Source organism: Prinia subflava, chromosome 22, assembly GCF_021018805.1.
Source record: "Prinia subflava isolate CZ2003 ecotype Zambia chromosome 22, Cam_Psub_1.2, whole genome shotgun sequence".
Lineage (NCBI taxonomy): Eukaryota > Metazoa > Chordata > Aves > Passeriformes > Cisticolidae > Prinia > Prinia subflava.
This window is the reverse complement of record NC_086268.1, coordinates 3572302-3598190: the sequence shown is the minus strand read 5'-3', so window position 1 is coordinate 3598190 and position 25889 is coordinate 3572302. Positions and strand designations below refer to the sequence as shown.

General features: G+C 49.6%; 2 protein-coding genes across 4 annotated transcripts; both read left to right on the top strand.

Annotated features, from left to right (window-relative positions):
• Window positions 1-545: 545 nt before the first annotated feature.
• Window positions 546-12994, top strand: LOC134561047 (delta-like protein 1). Its single transcript, XM_063417636.1, has 16 exons — window positions 546-585; window positions 670-810; window positions 2390-2572; window positions 2941-3012; window positions 3251-3377; window positions 4524-4552; window positions 4656-4727; window positions 5172-5321; window positions 7548-7727; window positions 7908-8024; window positions 9147-9296; window positions 10415-10630; window positions 12139-12243; window positions 12324-12468; window positions 12595-12806; window positions 12891-12994. Exons 1-16 carry the CDS (start codon window positions 546-548, stop codon window positions 12992-12994), a joined length of 2043 nt encoding a protein of 680 aa, XP_063273706.1.
• Window positions 12995-15623: 2629 nt separating this feature from the next.
• On the top strand, window positions 15624-25666 carry LOC134561221 (skin secretory protein xP2-like). Of its 3 annotated transcripts, none has more exons than XR_010082867.1 (6): window positions 15624-16595; window positions 17776-17925; window positions 18021-18124; window positions 18983-19200; window positions 21659-23999; window positions 24174-25666. XR_010082867.1 is itself a non-coding variant. In XM_063418038.1 (6 exons), exons 1-6 carry the CDS (start codon window positions 16266-16268, stop codon window positions 22850-22852), a joined length of 1080 nt encoding a protein of 359 aa, XP_063274108.1. In that variant the 5' UTR covers window positions 15624-16265; the 3' UTR covers window positions 22853-25666. The 3 variants fall into 3 exon arrangements, 2 of the variants coding, with proteins under 2 accessions (XP_063274108.1, XP_063274106.1); XM_063418038.1 differs by having other exon boundaries at window positions 21659-21879; window positions 22796-25666; XM_063418036.1 differs by having other exon boundaries at window positions 21659-25666.
• The last annotated feature ends 223 nt before the right edge of the window (window positions 25667-25889 follow it).

The following is a 25889-nucleotide window of genomic DNA, read 5'->3' as shown; positions in this document are numbered from 1 at the left end:
CCAAAGGCCATTTCTGCCTGCCTGGCAGCTCCTTGCCTCTCCCGTGTCCGGCGGTAAGAGTCAGATCCGGGTTGGTTTTCCAGGCAGTGATTTTCCAGGTTTCCCCTCCCTCGGCAGGGGCATGCAGTGTCTGTCTCTGTGCAGGGGAGTTACTCGGACGTGGAGAGGGCAGGTTCCTGCAAGCCCTGCCCTGCAGGGATGTTCTGCAGCAGGGCTGGGCTGCCTGAGCCAGAGGGGCACTGCCAGCCTGGGCATTACTGCACTCAAGGCTCCAGCACCTCCTCACCCGTGAGTGATGAACATTTCACATTGCTCAGCACCTTCTAGCTCCCCTAAAGCTTTCATAAACCGTAATAAATTTAATTTTAATTCCATGCATGCAGGTGGGGCTTCTGTTTGGAGATCTTTGCCCACAAGGACATTACTGCCCAGCTGGCACCGGGCACCCCAGGGAGATGCCGTGTCCTGCTGGCACCTGGAATGGCCAGAGAGGAGCCCAGGACGTCACCTGGTGCCTGCCCTGTGCCCCTGGGTTTTTCTGCAACATGTCTGGCCAGGATGCTCCTGGGGGCCTTTGTGCACAAGGTGAGACAAAGGCAGAACTTGTGCAGCTTCGTAGGAATCGGTTTTGACTCAGGGGAAGAACTCCAGTGTTTTGTGTTTTTTAAGGCTATTACTGCACGGGGAGGACAAAGACCGCAAAGCCAGAGGATGGAGTCACTGGAGATCTCTGTCCTCGAGGACATTTCTGCCCTGCAGGCTCAGCAGCACCTTCCCCATGCCCCAGTGGGGAGTACAGCAATGCCACAGGTCAGGAGCTGCAGAAATGCAGCAGGTCAGGAACTGCAGAAATGGAACAGGTCAGGAGCTGCAGAAATGCAGCAGGTCAGGAACTGCAGAAATGCGACAGGTCAGGAGCTGCAGAAATGCAGCAGGTCAGGAACTGCAGAAATGGAACAGGTCAGGAACTACAGAAATGCAGCAGGTCAGGGACTGCAGAAATGCGACAGGTCAGGGACTGCAGAAATGCAACAGGTCAGGAACTACAGAAATGCAACAGGTCAGGAACTACAGAAATGCGACAGGTCAGGGACTGCAGAAATGTGACAGGTCAGGGACTGCAGAAATGTGACAGGTCAGGAACTACAGAAATGCAACAGGTCAGGAGCTGCAGAAATGCAGCAGGTCAGGAACTACAGAAATGCGACAGGTCAGGGACTGCAGAAATGTGACAGGTCAGGGACTGCAGAAATGTGACAGGTCAGGAACTACAGAAATGCAACAGGTCAGGAGCTGCAGAAATGCAGCAGGTCAGGAACTACAGAAATGCAACAGGTCAGGAGCTGCAGAAATGCAGCAGGTCAGGAACTGCAGAAATGCAGCAGGTCAGGGACTGCAGAAATGCGACAGGTCAGGAGCTGCAGAAATGCGACAGGTCAGGAGCTGCAGAAATGCGACAGGTCAGGAGCTGCAGAAATGCAGCAGGTCAGGAGCTGCAGAAATGCGACAGGTCAGGGGGTGCAGCTTTGCAACAGGTCAGGAATACAGAAATGCAACAGGTCAGGGACTGCAGAAATGCAGCAGGTCAGGAACTACAGAAATGCAGCAGGTCAGGGACTGCAGAAATGCGACAGGTCAGGAACTACAGAAATGCAGCAGGTCAGGAACTACAGAAATGCAGCAGGTCAGGGACTGCAGAAATGCGACAGGTCAGGGACTGCAGAAATGCAGCAGGTCAGGAACTGCAGAAATGCGACTGGTCAGGAGCTGCAGAAATGCGACAGGTCAGGAACTGCAGCTTTGCAACAGGAGCTGCAGCAGTGGAACAGATCAGGAGCTGCAGCAGTGCCACGGGTCAGGAACTGCATAAATTCAGCAGCTCAGAAGCTGCAGCTTTGCAGCTCCGATGTGACTCAGGGGAGAGGGAAACACTGCTCACAGATTTTGTCTGTATCCAAAAAAGTCCTGAAAGCTGCTGGGAATATTCAACATTTCGGGGAGTGGGGCAGAGAAAGGGCTCGAGCAGGGATGCTTTGTTCTTTTTTCCCATGGTGTCACATGAGGAATGTACTTGCCCCCGCAGCAGCTCATGTTTTTAGCTTTGTGGCAGTGACACTCGGTGCAGTTTCCAGCTTTCCCTCTGTTCCGCCTGCCACCTAATGGGGACAGGTGGAGGTGACTCGGGCTGGTAGAGTGGAGTTTGCTGAACCAAATGCTCCTAGAAAAAAATTCATATTTGAGGCCAGTTGCTGCAGGAGAGCTTAAAAACCAACTTTATTTTGATTTCTGCTTCTTGAAGTGCACAGCCAGGCAGAGGGAAGTTGTGCACAGGATATTTTCCTTCCATTTCATTCCGTGCTTCCTTTTAATCCCTATTTTCCCCTCGCAGGCCAAGACAAATGCCTTCCTTGTCCTGCTGGGTTTCACTGTTCAAAGGGGCTGCGGCGCCGCTGCCCTCCTGGCTTCTACTGCCCTCAGAAAACCGGGATCAGTTTTTATCCTTGTCCTCCTGGGACTTACAACCCCTCCTATGGCCTGAGCCGTGCTGAGAGGTGCCAGCAGTGCCCTGCAGGTGAGGGATGCTCTCCTGGGACCTGAGAGGGTGATTAACTCTCTGTAGTTCTCTCTTCCTGATCCTCTGATGAGTTTTGGCCTCCAGGAAACGCAAACATTAAAAAACCCACAGTGAGAAGAGGATCCTGGTCCCACTGGTGGTGTCCCCACAGGTTGCTGGAGGCTCTGCAGAAGGGTTTGGTTCACTCTCAGGGTTTTCCAGCAGAGCACGAGCTGAGTTAGGATGGGTTCTGTCCCAGCTGTGTTGATGCTGAGGGATTTCATCTCTCCAAGTCTCCCCTTTGCCTTCCAGTGCGTGCAGCACAGCAGCTCTCCTGGTTTTTCCTCACACTTTACTGGTGCTTTTTCCCCTCTCTGTTCTTCCAGGAATGTTCTGTGGAGAATGGGGATTGTCCTCTCCCAGTGGTCCCTGCTGGCCTGGATTCTTCTGCACATCAGGTACAGGATTTAGGAATCAGAGGGCAGAAAGTGTGAAAAGGTGGGGAGCTGTGGCCCTTACAGTCCTTGCTGTGATTTACTCCATTCCACCATGGATTTCTGGTTTTATTGTCATAAGCTGCAATCAGCTCCTCTCTTACCACCAATGGAAATGGTTCTTTAGCCACAGGGAGCAAAATTGACTGTGAGAAACAACCCCAATAATTCAGGATACTTTTGCTTTCTCTTCCTCATGCAGGAGCAAGTGTCCCAAACCCCAGTGGAGCCACAAACACGAGCAGTGGTGGCCCCTGCCCGCCTGGACACTTCTGCCCAGCTGGCACCAGCATCCCCCAGCGATGCCCTGTGGGCACTTACTCAGACAGGTGAAGCTCTGTGGATCTGCTGACGTTATTTTTTATTTTCTTTCCATTTTTGTTTATCCATCAGTCCTCTAAGCAATGAAGTGCAGCTCAGTGAGGCTCACTAGACACATCCTTGCACTGATCAGAAAAGTTTTGTGGTTGCTTTCACTGTGCCGAGGGCTGAAGCCTCAGTGAGCTCTGTGCTGAGTTTTCCACTTGCCAGCTGAAACCCTGCTTCTGTCCCTCCCAGGCTGCACAATGAGAAGGATTCCAGCTGCACACAGTGCCCACCTGGCCAGTTCTGTGGCTCACCTGGCCTCACAGCCCCCTCAGGACCCTGCTCACCTGGGTACTTCTGCCAGCCTGGGGCTTCCTCACCGACACCGCCCGGTGAGCAGCGCTGGGTGAATCGGGCTTTTGGTTTTAAAAATGCCAACTTTTCCCCCAGTATTCCTGTCCCTGCCTCCTGTCAGTCATCCAGATCCCTGTGTGAATTTTCTTTGAGGGGTTTGTGCAGTACAAACCAGTTTTATCAAAGGAAATGCCTGCACTGAGCACTGGGGCAGTCACGGGTGTCTGCCTGCAACGGGCACAGCCATTGTCGTTTAATTGTCTCAGAAATAATAATTTCCAGGGGAGATTTCCAACCCGCTGTGTTGCAGTGCATTTCCCACTGCAAATGATTCTATACAAGGAAAAGAGTTTTGGTTTGCCTCTGAACTGAAAAGGAAAATAGACTGGAATCTTCTGTGCTATTCACACCGTGACAGGCTCAGTGCCAGGACAGGAGCACTTGTTGGACCTTTAGCTGCTCCTCAGAAATGCAGTTGGTTTCTATTGGGCAGTGAGCCAAAAGCTCTCCTAAAACATTCAGTCCTTAAGAAGGAGCACAGAGGTGCTCAAGTGCTTTTTGGGGTGCCTTAGCAGGTGCAACAGCGCTTCCTTGCACTGTGCTCGGCTTTTGCCTTTTGTTTTTGTATCGTTTGTTCTTTTATCATTTATTAAACCTTTTGATTTTCAAAGCACACCTGATCAACCATCTCACAATTATTCCAAGCCATTCTGAGAAGCGTTGGACACTTTCAGAACTCGACACCCCTTTGTGAGGCTCATTACACGCTGGCCTCATGCAGGATTGCACCCCTGTGTCTCCTGTCTGTGTCCCAGGTGTGTGGGAGAATGGAGGTCCTTGTCCTGTGAGCCACTTCTGCCCAGAAGGGAGCAGCTCTGCCCTGCCCTGCCGTGCAGGGACTTACAACAACCTCTCCAGACAAGCTGCCTGCTTCCCCTGTGCTGCAGGCTACTTCTGCCCAGAAAACACCACCAGCTACAGCACCAACCCCTGCCCAGCTGGATTTTACTGCCCCAAAGGTGAGATGGGCCCAGGGAACGCAGCAACCCTTCAACCAGGCTGAAACATCCTCCTTAAAGACAAGACATTATCTTTGTGAACAAAATGTTTAAGTGTCAGCCTGGTTCTTCACAGAAAAATACCCCCTTTTTTTTTTTTAATGTCTGAGTGTCTTTTTTTTGTTAAAGTGTGTTTTTTGACATGTTTAAGTTTCAGCCTGGTTGTTCACTGAAAAAACAAATAAACAAACAAAAAACGCACCACAATATTTTAAGCTGTAGCTGTGGCTGTCACTTAACAGCTTTACTAATTAAACAACACCCAAACACAATTTTGGCCACGAAGGGCTGTGTGGGTCAGCAGTGGGATAAACGGGCAAAGAGGACATGAAGCAACGCAGCAGGACTCAGAGCCAGGATCATGCTCCTGTTCCATGAAAGATTCCCTCTCTCCTTGTCCCACAGGCACCAGGTTTGCCACCGAGTTTCCCTGTCCCAGGGGCTACTACAACCCTGACCCGCTGAGCCAGAGCTTGGACAGCTGCCTGCCCTGCCCGCCCGGGCACTACTGCGGGCAGGAGGGGCTGACAACGGCCTCGGGCAGGTGTGACCCAGGTGAGTGTGGGGGATTGTTCTCGTTTCTTCTCTGCCAGGGTCGGGATTGATACGCTGGAGTCGCGTTCGTGTTCGGGCATAGTGTTTATTATTTCATACCTGTGTTACAGTCTCACAAGTTGTGAGCTCTAAGTAGCAAGGTAGAGAAGTGAGGTGCGGGCAGGAGGGGCTGACAGCCTCGGGCAGGTGTGACCCAGGTGAGTGTGGGGGATTGTCCTCGATTCTTCCCTGCCAGGGTCGGGATTGATACGCGGGAGTCACATTCACATTCGTAGCGTTTATTATTTCTTATCTATGTTACAGTCTCACAAGTTGTGAGCTCTCAGTAGCGAGGTAGAGAAGTGAGGTGCAGGCAGGAGGGGCTGACAGCCTCAGGCAGGTGTGACCCCGGTGAGTGTGGGGGATTGTTCTGGATTCTTCTCTGCCAAGGTCGGGATTCGTACGCCGGAGTCGCGTTCGTGTTCGTAGCGTTTATTATTTCTTACCAATGTTACAGTTTTATGAGTTGTGAGCTCTAAGTAGCGAGGTGGAGAAGTGAGGTGCAGGCAGGAGGGGCTGACAGCGGCCTCAGGCAGGGGTGACCCAGGTGAGTGTGGGGGATTGTCCTCGATTCTTCCCTGCCAGGGTCGGGATTCATACGCGGGAGTCACATTCACGTTCGTAGCGTTTATTATTTCTTACCAATGTTACAGTCTTACGAGTTGTGAGCTCTAAGTAGCGAGGTGGAGAAGTGAGGTAAAATGGAGAGCCTCTCTGTTGCCGTGAGGTTTTTCCCTGGTTTGCCGAGCGTTCATATTAAAGGAGAAATGTGCAGTTTCTCGCGCTCGTGAATATAAACACAGGACCATGTTTTGTAAACACTGCCCTTGGTATGAATTCCTTCCCAAGGAGAAGGGGAGGTTGAATGACAGCCTCCTTGGCCAATGTGGTGGGCAGGTGGGAATGCCATCCTCCAATCCACAGGCCTCATAGGAAATGTATAAATTGGGTTTTTGTAAATAAACTTGATCTTCCTGCCCTGCATGCCCGATGAACCCAGATCTGTCCCCGAGTCTCATTTCTGGTTAGGCCCCGCGGTGATACCTCTCTATCTCTAGGAGGTCTTTTCCATCCAATTATGAAATGCCACCTAAATTATTTTCATTTTAAACCCAATAACTAACTACTTGAAGTCCACAATGCGGACTCTATCAACCAGCTACAGAAAACCACCCAAACCCATGAAGATGAAGGAAGATGAAGGTGAAGAAGGACCCAGACAATGCCCAAAATCCTCCATCTTACCCCATACATTATTATATATTAAAATCCTGAATTCATGTTTTTCACCCTGTGAGATCACACACTTCTCTTCAAATTACACACCCACAAACCCCAGCTATCACTCAATTTTGGAGGCCCGTTCCAAGGCCTCAAGTTAAGTGTAGTGCTTGCTTGAGGATCAGAGCCTTTTAGCACAGAAAGGCTGAAATTTTCAGCATCCAGAATTCCAACAAGTGTGGGGCTGCTGGGGAAGGTATTGGGGCCAGGGTGTTTGGGAGGATGATGCTTTCACCCTGGAGCCTTCACCACAGCCCTTCCACTCAGTTTGCTGGATTCTCTGTAGGCACCCAGCAGGATTGAACACGCCTCAGGTGGGCCCCAGGATGTGCCTGGTAGACAGGGGCAGGCAATAATAATAATAATAATAATAATAATAATAATAATAATAATAGTAGTAGTAGTAATAATAATAATATAGGACTCAGTTTTCTCATGCAGGAAAGCAAATTATTTATTCACAAAGCTCATATTTGTGGGAAATATCAGAAGGCACTGTGTTACACCTAATTGTGCAGCAATGCAGTGAAACTCAGTTCATTGGTCAGTAAGGGCTGTTGTATATGTCTATCAAATTTCCTCTCTCTAGATATGTTTATGTATTTTCTTCACTGATTCTCATGGGACAGATTCACTGTTTATGCAGGTGCAAACTTATTTTTCTCTCTAATAATAGGTTGTTGTGTTCATTCTTATAATTTTTCTTTATGGGAACTTACAAACTCCTTCTAGCTTAGCTAGAGTAGCAGGGCCTAAAGCGTATTTTATGGGCCTTCGTTTTATAATATCTCTACCTGTCTGGAACATGCCCACACCACACCCAAAGCCATCCCAGCTGGTTTATTTGTGATGTTTTTTGGGGCTCTGTCACTGCCAGAGCCTCTCAGTCCCATTTGCTGTTCCCAGGCTGGTTTTGCATCTCAGCAGCCTGGACCTCGCAGCCGTTTGACCTGGACAACTACACCAGTGCCAACTGCCTGTGCCCAGCCACTGCCACCGGGGGCAAGTGCACAGCTGGCTTTTACTGTCCCCAGGGAAGCCCAGAGCCTCTTCCTTGTCCCCCAGGGCTCTTCTGCAATGCCTCAGGTTGGTGTCTGTGAGGAAAGGGGAGTTTGGAGGGGATATTCCTGCTATTTCCATGGGGGTGTAGCAGTGCCTGCCAGCTGCCCACGGTGTCTCCCAGAGGGAGGCTGTGAGCAGTTGTTTTCCCTGCTTTTCTTCCTTTGTCTCAGTGCTCTGAGTGCCACCGTCCTCTCTGTCTTGCAGGGCTGCCTGTCCCCAGCGGGGAATGTGCTGCTGGCTTCTACTGTGCAGGGGGGGCTGCTGGCCCCAAACCCACGGATGGTGTCACTGGGAACGTCTGCCCCGTGGGCTCTTACTGCAGTGGGTACCCAGAACAGAAGAGTTCATGGCACAGAACGCCTGAAACCCTCAGAGGGTGTGGCAGCCAGCTGGCTGGGGTCTGACCGTGGTGCCAAAGCCCCAGATCCTTCCCCTAATTCCTCCCCTTCCTTTCAAAGTGGGAGGTGACATCGTTGTCTCAATAGCTGCACTTTATTTGGCTTCACCTGTGGGTGAAACGAAGCCAAGAATTTCTGTCCCACTCTGTCTTGGTTTGGAAAGACAGGTGTCTGCCAGGGAAAGTCAGAGCTTCCCTTGGAATGGAGCATGTAAACCCCCTCCTTCTGAGTTATTATAATTTTGAATTTTAAGGAGCTCTCAGGTGAAGATATAGGAATAGGAATAACAGTTCTTTACTAGGAAAATTAAAATAAAAATGTAGTAGTACAAAAAAAGCAAACAAAAAAGAAACCACTGCCAGAGTCAGCACACAGCCTGACCCGCTGTTGGTCAGGGTGCTGGCAGCAGCCCAGCCCAGCCCTCCTGCAGTGACAGATGTGGCTCTGTTGCAGCAATGATCCTGGAGCAGGGGCAGTTTCCTCTGAAGGTGCAGTGGGGTGAGATGGGTCTGTTCTTCCTCTGGGAATGCAGAGCACACAGGCTGTGCTGGGCTCTGAATCCCAGGGTTTATCCAGGTGGGAATGCAGTGCACACAGGCTGTGCTGGGCTCTGAATGCCAGGGTTTATCCAGGTGGGAATGCAGAGCACACAGGCTGTGCTGGGCTCTGAATCCCAGGGTTTATCCAGGTGGGAATGCCGGGCTCCTCCCCTGGGTGCAGCATCTCCCATGGATGATGGAATTGGATCAGCCCTGCAGGGAGCCTCGATGGCCCCTGGACAGCAGAGATCCCCTGGAGGGAGGATGGGTCCTGGAAGGGATAAAGAACCCTGCCACAGCTGGTTTTATCAGCTGGTGACAGAACACAAACTGCTGGTTCCATCTTCCATTGCAGCCCAAAACACACTCCCACAGAGCGCTGTTGAATCCACGAGTGGAGAAGAAGACTCCACTCCTGCTGTTTTATGTTCATCCAAATGAACATTTCATGAGCCATCTCACTCCTTCATTCATTTTTCATTTCTCTCTCACTTCTCCTCCTGCAGCTGCAGCATCAGCAGCGCCCCAGCTCTGCCCAGCGGGCTCCTTCTCCAGCCTGCCAGGGAGGAGAGCCCTTTCTGAGTGCCAGCCCTGCCCCTCTGGCTTCTACTGTGAGGCACCCGGCCTCAGTGCCCCCACCGGGGAGTGCAGGGAAGGTGAGTGGGGAATAAAGTGTCCTGCAGGCTGTCACAGTCCCTGGAGATGTGCTCAAGGGGCTGTGGGTGACAAATCCAAAATAAATGTCTTTCTGTGAGTCACTGAAGTAGAAAAGCCGTTTCTCTGCTGGGAGATCTGAGAGGAGCCAGAGGTGCTGCACATCCAGGAAACAGGAGTTGTGATTCACAGGATCTAAATGTTGTTCTGTGCTTCCCTCAGACAAGACAGGGCAGCTTGTTGTTGTCTTTTGAGCCTTCCCATGAGCAGAGATCTGCTGCCCACCTGGTTTCTTCTCTCTGCTGGAGGAGAACATTTTCTGTCTCTCTCTGCAAAGCCCATTAGAGGTTAAAGCAGCTCAGAGGTTAAAGCAGAAGTAGCAATATCTGTGTATTTCGAGCAATTTGAACATCGACAGGGAAAAACTCTGATGTTCAGAGGGAAAACTTGAAGAGCTTCAGTGACTGAAGGGAACCAGAAAGATCAGTGCTGGACCATTAAGTTTTTTCCTGTGTCAGCTGTAGGTGGTTTTTGGGGACCACTGGGTGCTAAATTTCCTGTTAAGAGTGCAGTGTGTTTGTGCAGCAGCAGAGAGTCACACCAAGAGTTATTTAAGGCCTGCAGCAGGTTTATTCTGTGAGTGGCCAGTGAGATATTTGTGTGTCTGGACAAGCTCCTTGTCCCTAATGAGCAGCTTCTCTGGGTTTAATTGTTTAGCCTGGAGAAAAGGAGACTCAGAGGTGACCTCATCACTCTCTACAACTTCAGGAAAGGTGGCTGTGTCAGGTGTGGGTTGGTCTCTTCCTCCAGGCAGCACCGACAGAAAGAGAGGACAGAGACTTCAGCTGCACCAAGGGAAATATAGGCTGGATATCAGGAAAAAGTTTTTCACTGAAAGAGTGATAAAGTACCGGAATGATCTGCTGGGGAGGTGGTGGAGTCACCATCCCTGGGTGTGTTTAAGGAAAGGCTGGATGTGGCACTGGTGCCGTGGTTTAGTTGAGGTGTTGGAGCTGGGTTGGACTCGATGATCCTGGAGGTCTCTTCCAACCTGGTGATTCTGTGAATTCTGTGAATTCTGTGAATCCTGTGGATTCAGCTCTTCCCTCCATCCCTGCAGGGTTTTACTGTGACAGCCAGCAAGGGCCACTCATCGATGTCACCCTCTACCCCTGCCCACGAGGCTTTTACTGCCCAGTGGGGACCAGCAGCAGCTCTCAGCACAGCTGCCCTGCAGGGACCTTCGGAGCGAGGCAGAAACTGAAATCTCTCCAGGAATGTCAACGATGCCCAGCAGGAAAATACTGTGAATTCCCTGGCCTGGCTGCCCCAACAGGTACATTGCTGCTCTCCTGAGCATCCTCCTCCCTGCTGACATCATCAGCAGGTAATTAATTACTCCAGGCCTTGGATTTGAGCTCCAGGGTTCTCACCTCAGCTGAGATAAAATGTCCCATTTTATTTGTCTAGAACTTTTTGAGAAAGAAAAAAATAAAAACCACTCATTTTTTCTAAGCAAGGAGTGAGAGAAGGACTGCAGAAACCAGAATTCTGTGTGTGACACTTCTTTTAAAAAAATTGAGTGTGAAGTTTTTCAGTGTCTGGCATTTTATTTAGAATTACTTTGTGTTTTTAGCCTGGTTCCCAAAGAACTAACCCTTCCATGTAGTTGATGTGCATGTGATTAAGTTCAGCAGAGAAACAGAAGGCAAAATACCCAGCAGTGAAATTTCTCCTTTTTTTTCAAGATTTTTTTTTGCACATCTGATGATTTTTCATTGATCCTTTTCCTGAAAGGCCCTATTTCAACAAAACACTTTGATAGCATTCTTAATATTTCAGTCTCTGCTTGAGGATGTGCTGAACATGATTCTGAAGGGAAATGTGTGCTGGGATATTGATTGGAATGTGGGATATTTGTTGGAATGTGGGATATTTGTTGGAATGTGGGATATTTGTTGGAAATGTGGGATATTTGTTGGAATGTGGGATATTTGTTGGAATGTGGGATATTTGTTGGAAATGTGGGATATTTGTTGGAATGTGGGATATTTATTGGAATATGGGATATTTGTTGGAATATGGGATATTTGTTGGAAATGTGGGATATTTGTTGGAATATGGGATATTTGTTGGAAATGTGGGATATTTATTGGAATGTGGGATATTTATTGGAAATGTGGGATATTTATTGGAATGTGGGATATTTATTGGAATGTGGGATATTTTTTAGAATGTGGGATATTTTTTGGAAATATGGGATATTTGTTGGAATGTGGGATATTTATTGGAATATGGGATATTTATTGGAAATATGGGATATTTATTGGAATGTGGGATATTTATTGGAATGTGGGATATTTTTTAGAATGTGGGATATTTTTTGGAAATATGGGATATTTGTTGGAATGTGGGATATTTATTGGAATATGGGATATTTGTTGGAAATATGGGATATTTGTTGGAATATGGGATATTTGTTGGAAATGTGGGATATTTGTTGGAATATGGGATATTTGTTGGAAATGTGGGATATTTGTTGGAATATGGGATATTTGTTGGAAATATGGGATATTTGTTGGAATATGGGATATTTGTTGGAAATGTGGGATATTTGTTGGAATATGGGATATTTGTTGGAAATGTGGGGTAATTATTGGAATGTGGAGGCAGTGCCCAGGCATTGAAGAGCTCCTCTGTCTCTGTCACTGTGTCATCTGCCACCAGTCCTGCCCTCCTGGCAGTCCAGCAGCTCCTCTGACCATTCCATCAGGGATTCCAGATGGCTGTACCTGAAATCTGTATTTACTTGGTTTTCATTTTCCCCTTATTCTGTTTTTCCAGGAGATTGTGCTGAGGGGTTTTGGTGCAGAGGCGGTGCTCGAGTGAGGAACCCCCAGGATGGAGAGTCAGGCCTGCCTTGTCCTGCTGGGCACTACTGTCCTGAAGGTGGGAGCAGCTCTGCAGCAGCTCATTTTCCCTCATTCCTGGAAATCCTGGGAGCTCTCACCCTGCTGTGATCTCTCCAGGTGCCCCAGTGCCACTGCAGTGCCCTCCTGGCACCTGGTCTGGCCGGGAGGGCAGGAGGAGGCTGCAGGAATGCCAGCCCTGTCCTGGGGGACATTTCTGTGACAGCTCCGGGCAGAGGGCACCGTCGGGGCAGTGCAGCCCTGGGTGAGCAGCACGGCCACCCCGTCCCCATGCCCTGCTGGGGCAGGGGCAGGGCAGAGCACCCCCGGGGTGTTCTCCAAGGGGTTTTTTTCCAGCTGTTTGGGATCCAGAAGTGTGTCCTGGCTGCAGGTTCTACTGTGCCGGCGGTGCCCGCAGCCCCACGCCCGCCGACGGCCTCTCAGGAGCTCCGTGCCCCGCGGGTCACTTCTGTCCCCGGGGCTCCAGGGGCCCGGTGCCGTGTCCCCCGGGCTCCCACGCCCACTCCCACGGAGAGCAGTGCCAGCCCTGCCCAGGGGGTCAGTTCTGCGTGTCCGGAGAGGCGCCACGGCCGTGTCCCCAGGGTGAGCTGCAGTCACCAGGCTCAAGCCTGGTTTGCCTTGAGCTCTCCCGACTCTGCTGATTGGGATCTGCTCTGTCTTTTCCAGGGCATTTCTGTCCCCAGGGCACAGCTCTTCCCGTGGCTTGTCCAGCAGGATCCTATAACCCTTCGCTGAGCCAAACCAGCTGCCTGCCCTGTCCTGAAGGGTGAGACACAGGGACTGCTGGAAATAATTGTTTATCCAGACATCCCAGAGCAGTGTGTGTGGGAAAATCAGTTCTTTTACCACTGGGAAGCCCTTGAGGAAGTGCTGTGAGGCAGCACTGATGATTTTTCATCGATCCTTGTCCTGACAGGCCCTATTTCAGCAAAGCACTTTGATAGAATTCTTAATATTTCAGTCTTCAATTAAGGATGTGTTGAATGAGCTGCTTCACATCACCACACAGCGATTGTGGGACCAGGAAAAGCCCCAGCCCCACGTCCAGCCCCACTGGAAGGGAATTTAGGCTGTTCAGAGCACAGAAACCACTGGCACCATCAACTCATTCCATGTCTGGAGTTAAAGCTGGTTCCCTTGGCAACAGCCTGGCACCGGCCTGCTGAAGGGGAAGAGGATCCTGAAAATCACCTGATGCCGAGCCTGGCTTTTCCTTGGGGGATTTGTCTCCAATTACTGCCTGGATTTGAACTTGATTAACTTTTACAAGTTGATGAATCGCAGCTTGGATGTGTTGTGATTCAAGTTAAGGAAATTACGTCTCTGCGGCTTTTGCAATTATGCCATCAATTTGGCATTTGAGGAATCAACTCAGACTGCAGTGACATGCACAGTTGGGTCCCTTTCCTGGTCAATCCAGCACATGAGCCAAAATTCTTATTTTTAAAATATATATAAATATAATAATAATTATAATTATAATATGAATAATAATAAATATTATATATATAGATATTATATTATATTCTATGTATATAAATAATATATAATAAATATATTTTTATATAAATATAATATATTATAATATATTATAATATGTACTATATAATATATAAATAGATAAATAATAATAAATATAATATATATAATTTTATATATCTATAAATAAATAAATAACTATTTTATTTTTGTTTTTGTTTTTGTTTTTGTTTTTGTTTTTGTTTTTGTTTTTGTTTTTGTTTTTGTTTTTGTTTTTGTTTTTGTTTTTGTTTTTGTTTTTGTTTTTGTTTTTGTTTTTGTTTTTGTTTGTCCAGGTTCTTCTGCCCCATGAATTCCTCTTCCATTTCAGAGAATCAGTGTCCTCCTGGCCACTACTGCCCTGCAGGCACTGCCTCTGCAGCTCAGTTCCCGTGTCCTAAAGGGACGTACAACCCCCAGGCTGGCAGCAGCCTCAGCTCCCACTGCAGCCCCTGTGAGCCAGGTGAGCCCCTCTCAGCGTGGTGACAGCGGCTGCTGAGTGGCCTTGATGTCCAGAGGGTGTTTTTTTCTCCCTGAAATGTCTTGTCTGGTGCAAAGGAGGTTGGGGGAAACACCGAGGGGAGGGCATGGGAGCTGCTTTTTGGGAGAGTTTTGTTTCTCCTTGATTTCCCAATCCCATCCCATTTCCCTCCATTCCATCCCCATTTTCTCCTATTCCATCCTCAATTTTCCCAGTTTTTCACCCTTTGCAGACCTTTTTTATCCCATTCTTCCCAATCCTATCCCACTTCCTCCCCATTCCAGCCTCACTTTCCCAAATTCCCCCACAATCTGACCCATTTTCCCACATTTTCCCTCATTTCAACCCCTTTCTCTCCATTTTCCCAATCCCATCCCTTTACTCCCATTCCAGCCCTGTTTTTCTCCACATTTTCCAAGTTTTTCACCTCTCCCATCCTCTTTTTATCCCATTTTTCCCAATTCCATCCCACTTTGCCCCATTCCAGCCCCTCTTCCCCAAATTTCCCCTCATTCTGACCCATTTTCCCCCTCCCAGCCCTTTTCTCTCCCATTTTTCCCAACCCAGCCCCGTTTTCCCCCACCCCAACTCCATTTTCCCCTTCCAGCCCTGTTTTTTGTGCCTGTGCTGACGGCATTTGCTCTCTCAGGGCACTTCTGTGCACGCCCTGGGCAGTCCCAGGTGACAGGACCCTGCCTGGCCGGGTTTTACTGCACTGGAGGAGCTGCCAGCCCGACCCCCAGGGATGTCCCAGAGGGGAACGAGTGTCCCCAAGGGTCCTACTGCCCTCTGGGCTCTGCCTCCCCACTGCCCTGCCCTCCTGGCCACTACAGCAGCTCAGCTGGGAACACTGGGATCCAGGACTGCCTCCTGTGTGATGCAGGTAAAGCACTGCAAAATTAATGAGATTTCAGCCATTTGCAGCGCTCCTGGGGCTCCGGAGCAGGAAATCCTGGGCAGATGCTTTCCTGGAGAGAGGAGTTAGGTGGAGCTTTCCTGAGTAGAGGTGTTGGGCAGAGGATGGAGACTAAATCTGCCATTTTTCCACCTCGGAGGATATTGACGATTGAGACAGAGATGGGAAGACTGATTCATGATCAGAATTCGTTTTTACTGTGATTTCCAAATGCTTATACACTATTTTAGGAAGGCTAGTAATTTTTTACTACAATGATTCGGTTAAACACCACACAGCCAAAACTCATACATTTTACAACACCTCTTGCTTGAAGAAGTTGATTCAATCTTTTCCTGTCCACCAGTCTTGATCCAATCTTCTTCAAAGCTCTGTTTGTTCTTCAAGGCATCTTGGTTATCAAACTGGCTGTGCTGATTAAATCCACAGTCCCCTGTCCTGTGCACCCCGATATCTCTCACAAGAGGATGCTCACAATGAGGTGTAGAGGGAGAGGTTCCCTTTGCACCCTTTCTCTGGATGTTCCACATCCAGAGGTGACACAAGTGCTGTTTGTTCTCTGCAGCTCTTCTCAGGAGAGCAGCTGCAGCTGAATCAAACAGGATTAATTTCCCCGTCCCAAATCTGCTGTTGTCCTTCTGGAGCTGCCAACATCGTTCTCTTAATTTAATTTCAGGTTATTTCTGCAATGGGACTGGACTTGTGTCTCCTACTGGGTTGTGTGAGGCTGGGTTCTACTGCACTGGAGGAAGTCTTTCCCCCAGACCTCCCAGGGTAAGATGAGGTGTGGTGGAAATCGTGTAAAATATATAAAATAGCTTGGAACTGAGGGCCACAAGGTCACCTGAGTTCTCCTGCCCTGGATTAAACTCTCCCTTTCAACATTACCTCCTTCTGGTTGATTGATGGTGAAAGGGGAACAGAGATAACAAAATACATCTGGTTTTCCTTGAGCTTTACATTTAAAACTAAGCAAAATAGCTCTGCCTTTGCATGTTGATGCTGCAAAGCAGCGTGGAATGCCACATCACATTAAAATTCCAGAGGTTAATAGTTCATGAGTCTGATTAGAGCGCTGCATCTGCCAGCCCTCCTCTGAGGCAAAATTCAGCAGGAATTTTTAAAGATGATGACAAGACTCAGCCCTGGCTTTGTGCAGCCTTCAGCAGCGAGGGGTGAGAGCAGGATTCACCGTGAATGTCACCTTTGGAACCTGACTCGGATCTGTTTGCACACGAGGGAGTTTTTGGGCTCTAACTGTGGTGTTTTCCTCCCAAGCCAAGCGCCAGCGGAGGTCCCTGCCCCCCTGGGCATTTCTGTGAGGAGGGGAGCAGCAGAGCCCAGCCGTGCCCTGCAGGGACCTACAGCCCGTCCTGGAGTGGGACACAGTGCCTGGAGTGCCCAGAAGGCTTCTACTGCACCTCTGCCTCCACCAACCTCACAGACTGTCCTCAAGGTGGGTCTGGCTGCTGCCACCTTGCTGCCCCTCAGCTGCATTTGGCACCCCTGATGGGCTGTACCTGTCACAGCAGTGACAGATTGCAGGGTGGGCCCACACTCATGGCTTGGGATCAATCCTTCTGATCCCTCAGGATTTTAGCTTTTCTATTTTTCACACATTTTTAATCCTGAAATTCTTTAGTGTGTAACTCCAAACCTACACCTCTGGGTTGGCCAAGTTCATGAGGCAGACACATCTCCCTCAGGACATCCCGTTGGTCAGGGTCCATCATCACCTTGTGCCTCCTTTACCGAGGTTTGGCATTCTTGGTAGTCACTTTCTCAGGCTTTTCTTTTTTCTTGTTCTTAGCCCTGTTTTTCTCAGTGACCTTGATGAATTTTTGAGGGCTCTAATAACACTGCAGGTGGTTTGGTAAGATTGCTCACAAACAGTTTGGCTGGTGCATCAGGGTTATGTTACACAGATGCATTGCTGCACTCCTGTGTGTGTCTGACACGGCTCTGGCCTCGCAGGGAAACAAATATTCCTGGCAGGGAGCTCCTGGCCTGGCCGTGAGCCAGAGCTGCTCCTGCTCAGAGGTTCTCACCATCTGCCTGCACAAGATGTGCTGCTCCCCCCAGCACCGGGATCTCTGTGGTCTCTCTGACAGTGACAAATTCACCCATCACCTTCCTGGGGACAAAGAGGCTTTTCCTTTCTCTGAGCAGCTGAAGCAACAGGGAAGGAGTTACTTGTCTGAGCTAATGTGAGTTTTAGCAGAGCTGGCACCACAACTGAGAGCCTCAGAATCCCAGCTGAGCTTTTTAATGGGAAGCCTTTGTTTTCCCCAGGCATTTAATTCAGGACTGCCTCACCTGTGTGGTGAAATGCTCTTTTGCTGAGCTGAACTTCAGAGAGTTGCTACTTCCTGATGCTTGGGAGAGGTGTCTGAGGAGGGAGATCGTAATTTTGGGTTTCCCTTGTCTCTGATCTGGGCAAAAGCAGTTCTGAAGGACCGTGTTCTGTTATCATCACCTGCCAGACCCCACTGCTGTCCACGGGGGTCCTCCTGCCCCATGGGATCTGCTTTCCCCATGCCCTGTGTCTGTCTGGGGAGGGAGGCTGGTTCTGTTGATGGAGGATGTCATGACCTGTCCCAATCCCTCCTGAGCAAGGTTCTTCCCTTCTATCCCAGGTCCTGGAGCACAAACTCCTGAGCTGTGCCCTGCTGGGCACTTCTGCCTGCCAGGGACCACCTTCAGCACGGAGCATCCGTGTCCCAAGGGCACCTTTGGCCCCAGGGCTGGTGCCACCAGTGAGGCTGACTGCGAGCCCTGCCCAGCAGGTGAGGAGGGGCTGGGCACGGGAAATGTGTGAACGATTTCTCTTTCCACATGTCTGACCCCTGCACTGCCATTCGTGGTTCTCTGTTCCTTTCAGGGATGTACTGCTCAGCCCCAGGGCTATCCCAGCCATCTGGATTTTGTTACCCAGGTTATCACTGTGCCAAGGGAGCCGTCAGCCCAGCCCCCTTCAAGCACAGGGTGAGTGCCAGGCAGCAGCAGCAGCACAGTGACCTGGGGACCTGGGGACCAGGACTGGCCTGTCACAATCTCCTGGCTGCTGCTGGGACGTTTTCCAAGCATTTCTGCTCCCTCAGCTGCAGGTGATGCCTTGAGAGACTGCCTGGAACAGAGGCTGGGCAGTGTTAAAGGAATAAAGTAGGGATTTATTAAAAGGTTTTTAAAGGACACACCTTGGGCAGTACAAGAGCCTGGCCAAGGCTACACCCAAGATGGACCAGGGGGCATGAATTTTCACATTTTTATAAGTTTTGGTCCATTTCCTTATTGGAGTTAATTGTCCAATTACACTTCAGGTGATGCAGTCCCACCCTCCCAGTTTGCTCCCCTCAATTCTCTGTTGTTTGCACTTTTTGGGCCCAAAGCTGCAGCGGTGCCCTTGGCTCTGGGGCTGGGAAAGGATTGTTCTGTGTGACTGAGCTGTGAGGAGACCTTGCTAACACTTTATAGGAAGTTCAGAGTTATGCACCAGTGCAGTGCAGAATCTGGGAAACAGGAAAGCTAAAACTGCAGGCATCACAGGGATACGCTGCTCCTGATGTCTGAGGGAATACCTGGCTGCCCGTGGGTAAATTCTGGCCAGGCTTTCCTTTCTGCATTGCACTGGAGCGTGGGGTCTGACACCTCCAAAATGTGTCACCAGGGACAGGATAACCACCCCTCAGGAGCCAGGACACTTTTTATGCCAACGGTCTTTATTTAGTTTAGAGGCAGCAAATTTGCAGGACTCAGCCCCTGTGCCTGCCCAGAACCTCTCCCTGTGCACCCTGCTCCAATTCCCCTCCTGGTAACGCTTCCCCCTGTGTTTTCCTCCCGCAGGTGGAATCCTCCAGCCCTGCCCTGCCTGGCAATGACATCTGCCCCGTGGGCCACTTCTGCCCCCGTGGCAGCGGGCAGCCCGTGCCGTGCCCCCCTGGCTCCCTGTCCAGCGCCCTGGGGCTGGGGGCAGAGCAGCAGTGCCAGCCCTGCCCGCCTGGCAGGGTCTGCAGGGGCCCAGGGCTGGCTGAGCTGGCCCAGACCTCGCTGTGTGACCCAGGGTGAGTGGCACTGTCACTGCGTGCTGGAGAAACCCAGCTCTACAGAGACGGGGCAGTTCAGAGGTGTTTGAAAAGATTTTATTCCATTTTCAATCTTGTAGAACTGTGGGACACAAGAGATGTAAAACTCAACACCATTCTAGAAGCCAAACTCTTTCTTGTTTAAAATACCTTTTCAGCCCATTAGCTTTTGCCACACAATGCTGCTAATACTTCCAACACTAATCACCTTTTATTTTACCCCACCTATTATTTTACCCCAAAATAATATTTTTATTTATTGGTCTTGCCACAATGCATCTTTCACAGTTCTAATTCTCAAAAATATCTGGTCTGTTTGCAAGGCCAACGTTTGAAACTTGTTTCCAGCTCAATTTCTCAACACTGTCTTCTCTCTCCCATGTCCTTTCCAAGTCAGCACACCTTATCTCAGAGTTTGAATACAGATGCACAGGACTGTGTGAGCTTTCAGTCAGGCTTTGAGAATCCTCCACAAATCCATTTCTCACAGCTGGTCGGTCACCAAACTCAGCCTTGCCGTGCGTTGTAATCAAGGGACGTCCAAATTTCCAGATCCTGGGCTTGTTCTCAGCCCTTCGGTTGGGATGTGGCATCTCCTTGTAGGGACATTCCTGCCCCTTCCCATTTGCCTGACATTCTTATAAATAGTTTTTCTCTGTTTTCAGTGAAAAAAAAATCATTATTATAAATAAGTTGCTGCTGCAAATCCCTTGTTTAGCCCCATAATTCAGACGTGCTGGGAATTTAACTTTTTTTTTCCCTCCTGAGTCCCGTTCTCCCACAAGGTGGTGCAAGAAGCAGGGACAAGGCACCACTGCCAGCTCAGTGCCCTGAGCAGTGTCTGTCCATCTCACGAGCCTCAGGGCAAGAGGCTACAGAAATTTGATTTATTTTATAAGTGTAAGAGAGTCTTAGAAGTGATTTCAGTCCAGTGTAATGAGATTTCTGAGAGCAGCTGGCTCTTGAATGGAGCGGAGAAAATTACAATGAAATTTGTTTAGAAGTTGAAACTAAGCTGGGAATACAATGAGGACTGCATTGAGAAGGACTGAAAAGAATTATTCTTGGGAATATAAGAGATTTGACCTGTCCTAGTTGAATTTTAAGACTTCCCAAAATTTCCTTTAACCCTGAAAGTTATTACAGCCTAGCTGTGACAGTAACGATCAAGATTTTCTGAGGTGGATGGTAAAATGTAAATTATAAATTATAAATGACCCTTGACTTCCAAAATCTGTGTCCCTCAACAGGGAGAATTTGATGCTTTTCAGCACCTTTATCACACAGCATCCCTCACTCCTCAGAACCTGCTGCTCAGTCGGAATTGCTCTTGTTTCCAAGCAAAAAAGAGCTGCTTTTCTGGTTTTCATTCAGTGCTGTTCCTTTCACACTCAGTCGTTTGCCTTCAGAAGTGGGAATTTTTTCTCCTCCAGAAACTCCATCTCTTGAATTCTTGTCTGTGATGGGATCACAGCTCTCTTTTCCTTGTTGTTCAGCTCTTAGAACCATCATGGATTCTGAATTTCTTCATCTTTGCTCATTGTAAGGGGCTGGGAAGGAAAAGAACACTGGGGATAAAAAGAAGCTCAGCAAAGGCACCAGGGACTGAACACCTGGGCCCTGTGTTTTGAAGTAAAAATATTTTCACTTTCAAAGGATTTTTTTTTCCCCCCCACAATGAGAACACTTTCCAGGCAGTCTGGTTGTAAAAAAGCCTTTTCCCAGGGTTTTCAGGGCACGAAATGGGGGGAAGCTGCTGCCACAGCTGAACCAAGCTCATTGTCCAGGGCTGGCTCTGTGTGTGCCTCCCCCAGTGCTGGAGCCCTGGGCACTGGGAATTTCAGATTTTCTGTGCTGGCAGGCACTGACCCCCAGGCAAACACTGCATTGACCTGAGGCCATGGAAAAGATTCCCAAAATTGAGTGACAGCGCTGGGATTGTGGGTGTGGAGTTTGGATAGAAGTGTGTGATATCACAGGGTGCAAAACTTAGAGTTTAAGGGTTTAGAATATAGAAATATATATAAAGCAAAATGGAGGATTTAGGGCAGAGGCTAAGTCCTTTTTCACCTTCTCCTTCATGGGTCTGGTGGTGTTTTGTAATTGGATAGAAAAGTCACATTGTGGGCCATGGGTGGTTGGTTATTGGGTTAAAAGTAAAAATAATTTAGGTGTCAAATTGGACAATTTGCCCTTGAAAGGCCTTATAGAGAGATAGATATGGCTCCATTTTTGGTTTGTTAGCTAGCAGTGCTGTAGCACTCACAGTTTGTGAGATTGTATATAGATAAGAATTGATAAACATCTGAGTCCAAACACAAAACTGCATCTCTTGAGCATTTAATCCATACTCTGGCAAAAAAAGAAGATAAAAGCAACACCCCACGCTCCCCTGTGAGGAATCCCTGCTGCAGGTGGATTCTCTCTCTCTCCCCAGCTATGTTTGCCTGGAAGGAAACTCCTCTCCCTGCCCTTCGGATGGGATCCACGGGTACAGATGTCCCAGCGGCTCCTACTGCCCGGCGGGCTCGGGGCTGGAGCTGCCCTGTGAGCCCGGCACCTTCAGCCCCGTGCCCGGGGCCAGCGCCTGCCTGCCCTGCCTGCCTGGCACGTCCTGCGGCAGCGCTGGCACCGTGCAGCCCCTCACCTGCCCCAGAGGTGAGCTCAGGTGTGGCAGGGGCTGGGGGATCCCTCTGTCCACTCAGGGAATGGGGGATTTGCTGCTGCTCGGAGCAGGCCGGCGTTTCCCTTCTCACCTGGCTGTGAGCAGTCTCATTTCCTCACAATAGCCCCCTTTTCTTCTTCACAGCTTATATTTGCATGGTTTTCTAAAGATGCCTTTTCTAAAGGCATTGTGTTTAATTCTAATTAGTAACTTACTGCAACTCAGTCCATTGATTAGTAGTTGCTAGCGGATGTGTCTGTCAAAAACTTTCCTCTCTAACTGTGTTTAGAGTCTTATCTCTTAAACAGAAGAGGTTTCACATGGGCAGAAGTCTTTCTTGACACAGTTGCAGATTCTTTCCTTATGGGAAATTATCAGGCCAACTGTGAGCTGTGCTTAGCCAAAAGAGCAGGCCAGAGCCGTGGTTTCACAAGAGTGACCAGGCTCTCATTTTCACACACAGAATTACAGAATCACAGAATCACAGAGTCACAGAGTCACAGAGTCACAGAATCACAGAATCACAGAATCCCAGAGTCACAGAGTCACAGAGTCACAGAATCACAGAATCCCAGAGTCACAGAGTCACAGAGTCACACACACAGAATCACAGAATCACAGAATCACAGAATCACCAGGTTGGGAAGAGACCTCCAGGATCATCAAGTCCAACCCAGCCCCAACACCTCAACTAAACCACGGCACCAGTGCCACATCCAGGCTTTCCTTAAACACATCCAGGGATGGTGACTCCACCACCTCCCTGGACAGACCATTCCAGCACTTTATCACTCTCTCTGTGAAAAACTTTTTCCTAATATCCAACCTATGTTTCCCTTGGCACGGCTTAAGACTGTTGCCCTCTTTTCTAAGGCTTCATGCAATATCTCCTGTCCCTCTCCATCACAGGGTACTTCTGTCCGGGCCGCACTGCTGTCCCTGTGCCCTGTCCCGAGGGCACGCTGAGCCCCTTGGAGGGGGCAGTGGCACCCACGGCCTGCAGGCAGTGCCCCGTGGGCAGGTACTGCAGGGGAGAGGCCAACTGGGAGCCTGATGGTGAGTTTGGGTGCCAACAGAGCTGCCCCAGCACGGGGGTGGAGATGAGGGCTGGAGGACATGGGGAAATGGGAGACAGCTCCATGAACGGGGTAAAGGCTATTGCAGGACACCCTGAGGCTGGGCTTGGCAGCCTCCTCTTTTTCTCTGTTTCATTCTTCTCACTGAGCATTTATTTTGGTTTTATTATTATTTTATTTGTTTTTATTAATATTTATTATTATTTAATTTTAAAATTTATTGTGATATTATTCATTATAATATTATATTTTAACGTTTTGTTGTTTTGTTATTATTTTATATTGTTTATTATTCATTATTTCTTATTAATTCCTATAAATTCTTAATAATTCTTAATAATTTTTATTATTTATTATTTTACTTTGGTTTCATTTTTTTATTATTTGAGTTTCTCGTTATTTTTTATTTAACAGCTATTTCTGTTACTGCATTGCCTTTCCTTCTCTCCCTTAGGTTTTTTTTTTTTTCTGCTTTCTCTTCCTTTAACATTTTATCTCTGCTCTTTCTGCCCTCCAAAATCCTTCCCCTCCCATTTACGCACAGGGTAATTGTCCCTGGGCCAAAACCCCAGGCTGGATGCCTGGAAAGAAGAGAGGCAGAGCTCTTCCCCCGGGTAGGGAAGCAGGTAGAGAGGAGATAAGGTGAGCAAACACCAGGTGAGGTCAGTGCCCGTCAGGAAAGGGAGGGAGGCCGAGGGTTAATATAATAATAATGGGGAGAAGGAGAGGCACAGCAAAGGTGACCAGCCCAGGTTATCAGCAGAGATAATGCAGGACCAGGATGGGCTCTGGCGGCTCCCCGGGGCTCTGTGCTGTTTGGGAGGGTCCAGGAGGGGCTGTGGGTGCTGCCTGCCTCCCTCTGTGCCACCCAGGGCTCTGCTCGCCCGGCTACTTCTGCCAAGGAGGAGCCACCAATGCCACCCCTCGGGGGACAGCAGGGTCCCCTCTTAGCGGGCTCTGTCCCCTGGGACACTACTGCCCAGAGGGGACGCCCTTCCCGGTGCCTTGCCCGGCTGGGACCCTCAACAACGCCACTGGTGAGTGTCACCTCCCCAGGGGTTTGTCCTGCCGTGACCTCAGCGGTGACCAGCTGTCCCTGAGGTCAGTGGCCACGTGTTTCCAGCGGTGGTGGCCACGTGTCAGCACCTCAGACAAGGTGCTGGCAGTGCCCTGGGTGCTGTCCCACCCGCCGGGTGTTTGTGTCCCCTCAGGAGGTGGCTCCCAGGACAGCTGTGTGCCCTGCTCCCCCGGCGCGTTCTGCGCCAGCGCGGGGCTCAGCGCTCCCACAGGACCCTGCTCCCGGGGGTTTTACTGCCCGGCAAACTTCAGCTCCATCAGCCCCACGGCGTTCCTGTGCCCCAAGGTACTGCTGAGGGCTGGCACGGGGAGTTCTCAGCCCTGGCGTGTGCCACGGTGGCCAAGGGTCACCCACAGCTGACTGTGACATTGCTCACATGCACAGGGAGGTTTGGGTGGGTCTGGGGTTTGTACAGCCCATGGCTTTGGCAGATATTCACTGCTGTTAGATATATATTATTAGTAGATAATATATATTAGTAGTAGATATTTAGATTAGAGATTGACAAGTCTCTATTGCCCCATCGTCTGTGACATTTTAAGAAACATAATCTGATAAAAGTATTTGCATGTTTACAATTGGAAAGAAATAAATTAACCACTTGCATTTCTCTGGGGTATGTCACAAGGTAGAGGCCTTGTCAAGCCTCTAAAGGGGGGGAAATGATGCCTTAGGAATTCAGCTTTTCTGTGTTTCACATATTTGTGATCCTACAATTCTTGAGTCTATAACTCCAAACTCCACACACAGTGTGAGCTGCTGCTGCCTCCCCATTTTGGGCAGACACAACAATTCCTCTCCAGGCCTGGCAGTCAAGGACACCTCACTGCCTCAGGCCTGAGAGATGGGAACAAAAGTGAGTTGGGGCAGCAAACTTGGGGTCAATGACTTCATTACCTGGAGCTGTCATTGGAAGATGAAGCCCCAATCTGCAAATGGCCCAAACTGATCAAAGTGTGCAAACCCGTGACCATTGTCCATTTTGGGTGGGCTTCATCTGCCCTAAATGTACCTGAAGGCCCTTCCATTAACAGAACTGCTTTTTATTCTCCTAATTTTGTTTGACCTTTATTTTTAGGTAACCCTAAAGAAGGCATCACTCTGCTCCATGAAATGCTCTCCCTTCTCTGTCCTGGCCAGGGTCACTTCTGTGGGTCAGGGTCAGCGCTCCCGAGGCCGTGCCCGGCCGGGCAGTACCAGCCAGCCCCGGGCTCTGCCTCCTGCATCCCGTGCCAGAGAGGATTCTACTGCCAGGAGCTGGTGGCAGGGGACCCCCGGCGCTGCCCACCTCACTCCTACTGCCCCTCAGGTACTCTGGCAAGGGCTCAGGTGTCTGTGCCTGCCTGCCACCCCAGAGCTGTGCAATCCTGAGTGTCCCCCCCAGGCCAGGTGATGAGGAGGTGGCAATGAGCCAGCGTGGCACAGTGGCCACCTGAGAGTCACTGGGCACAGCTGGAGAGCCTCGTCACACCACGACTCTCAGGGAGGGTTATTTTTGTCTCTGTGCTCTCCCTTTTAGGGACACGAGATCCTCTCACCTGTCCTGAAGGCACCTTCACTCCTGACAATGTGACTGGCCTCTGGAATGAGAAGGAATGCCTGCCTTGCCTCCCTGGCCACTACTGCAGGTCACCCTGGCATTTTTTCCCTTCCTCTGGAGCAGTCTGACATCCTTGCTTCATTCTTCCTGTCCCCTCTCCTGCCCTTCTCTCACTCAAAGAAAAGAAATACAAGCTTAGCCACAGAGCTGGGTACAGAGGCATCGGATCTGTGAATTCTGGGAGGCAAAAGCAGCCTGGCGTCATTGCTGTGGTACAAAGAAGCACCTGAAAGAGGCGTGGGTGGCATT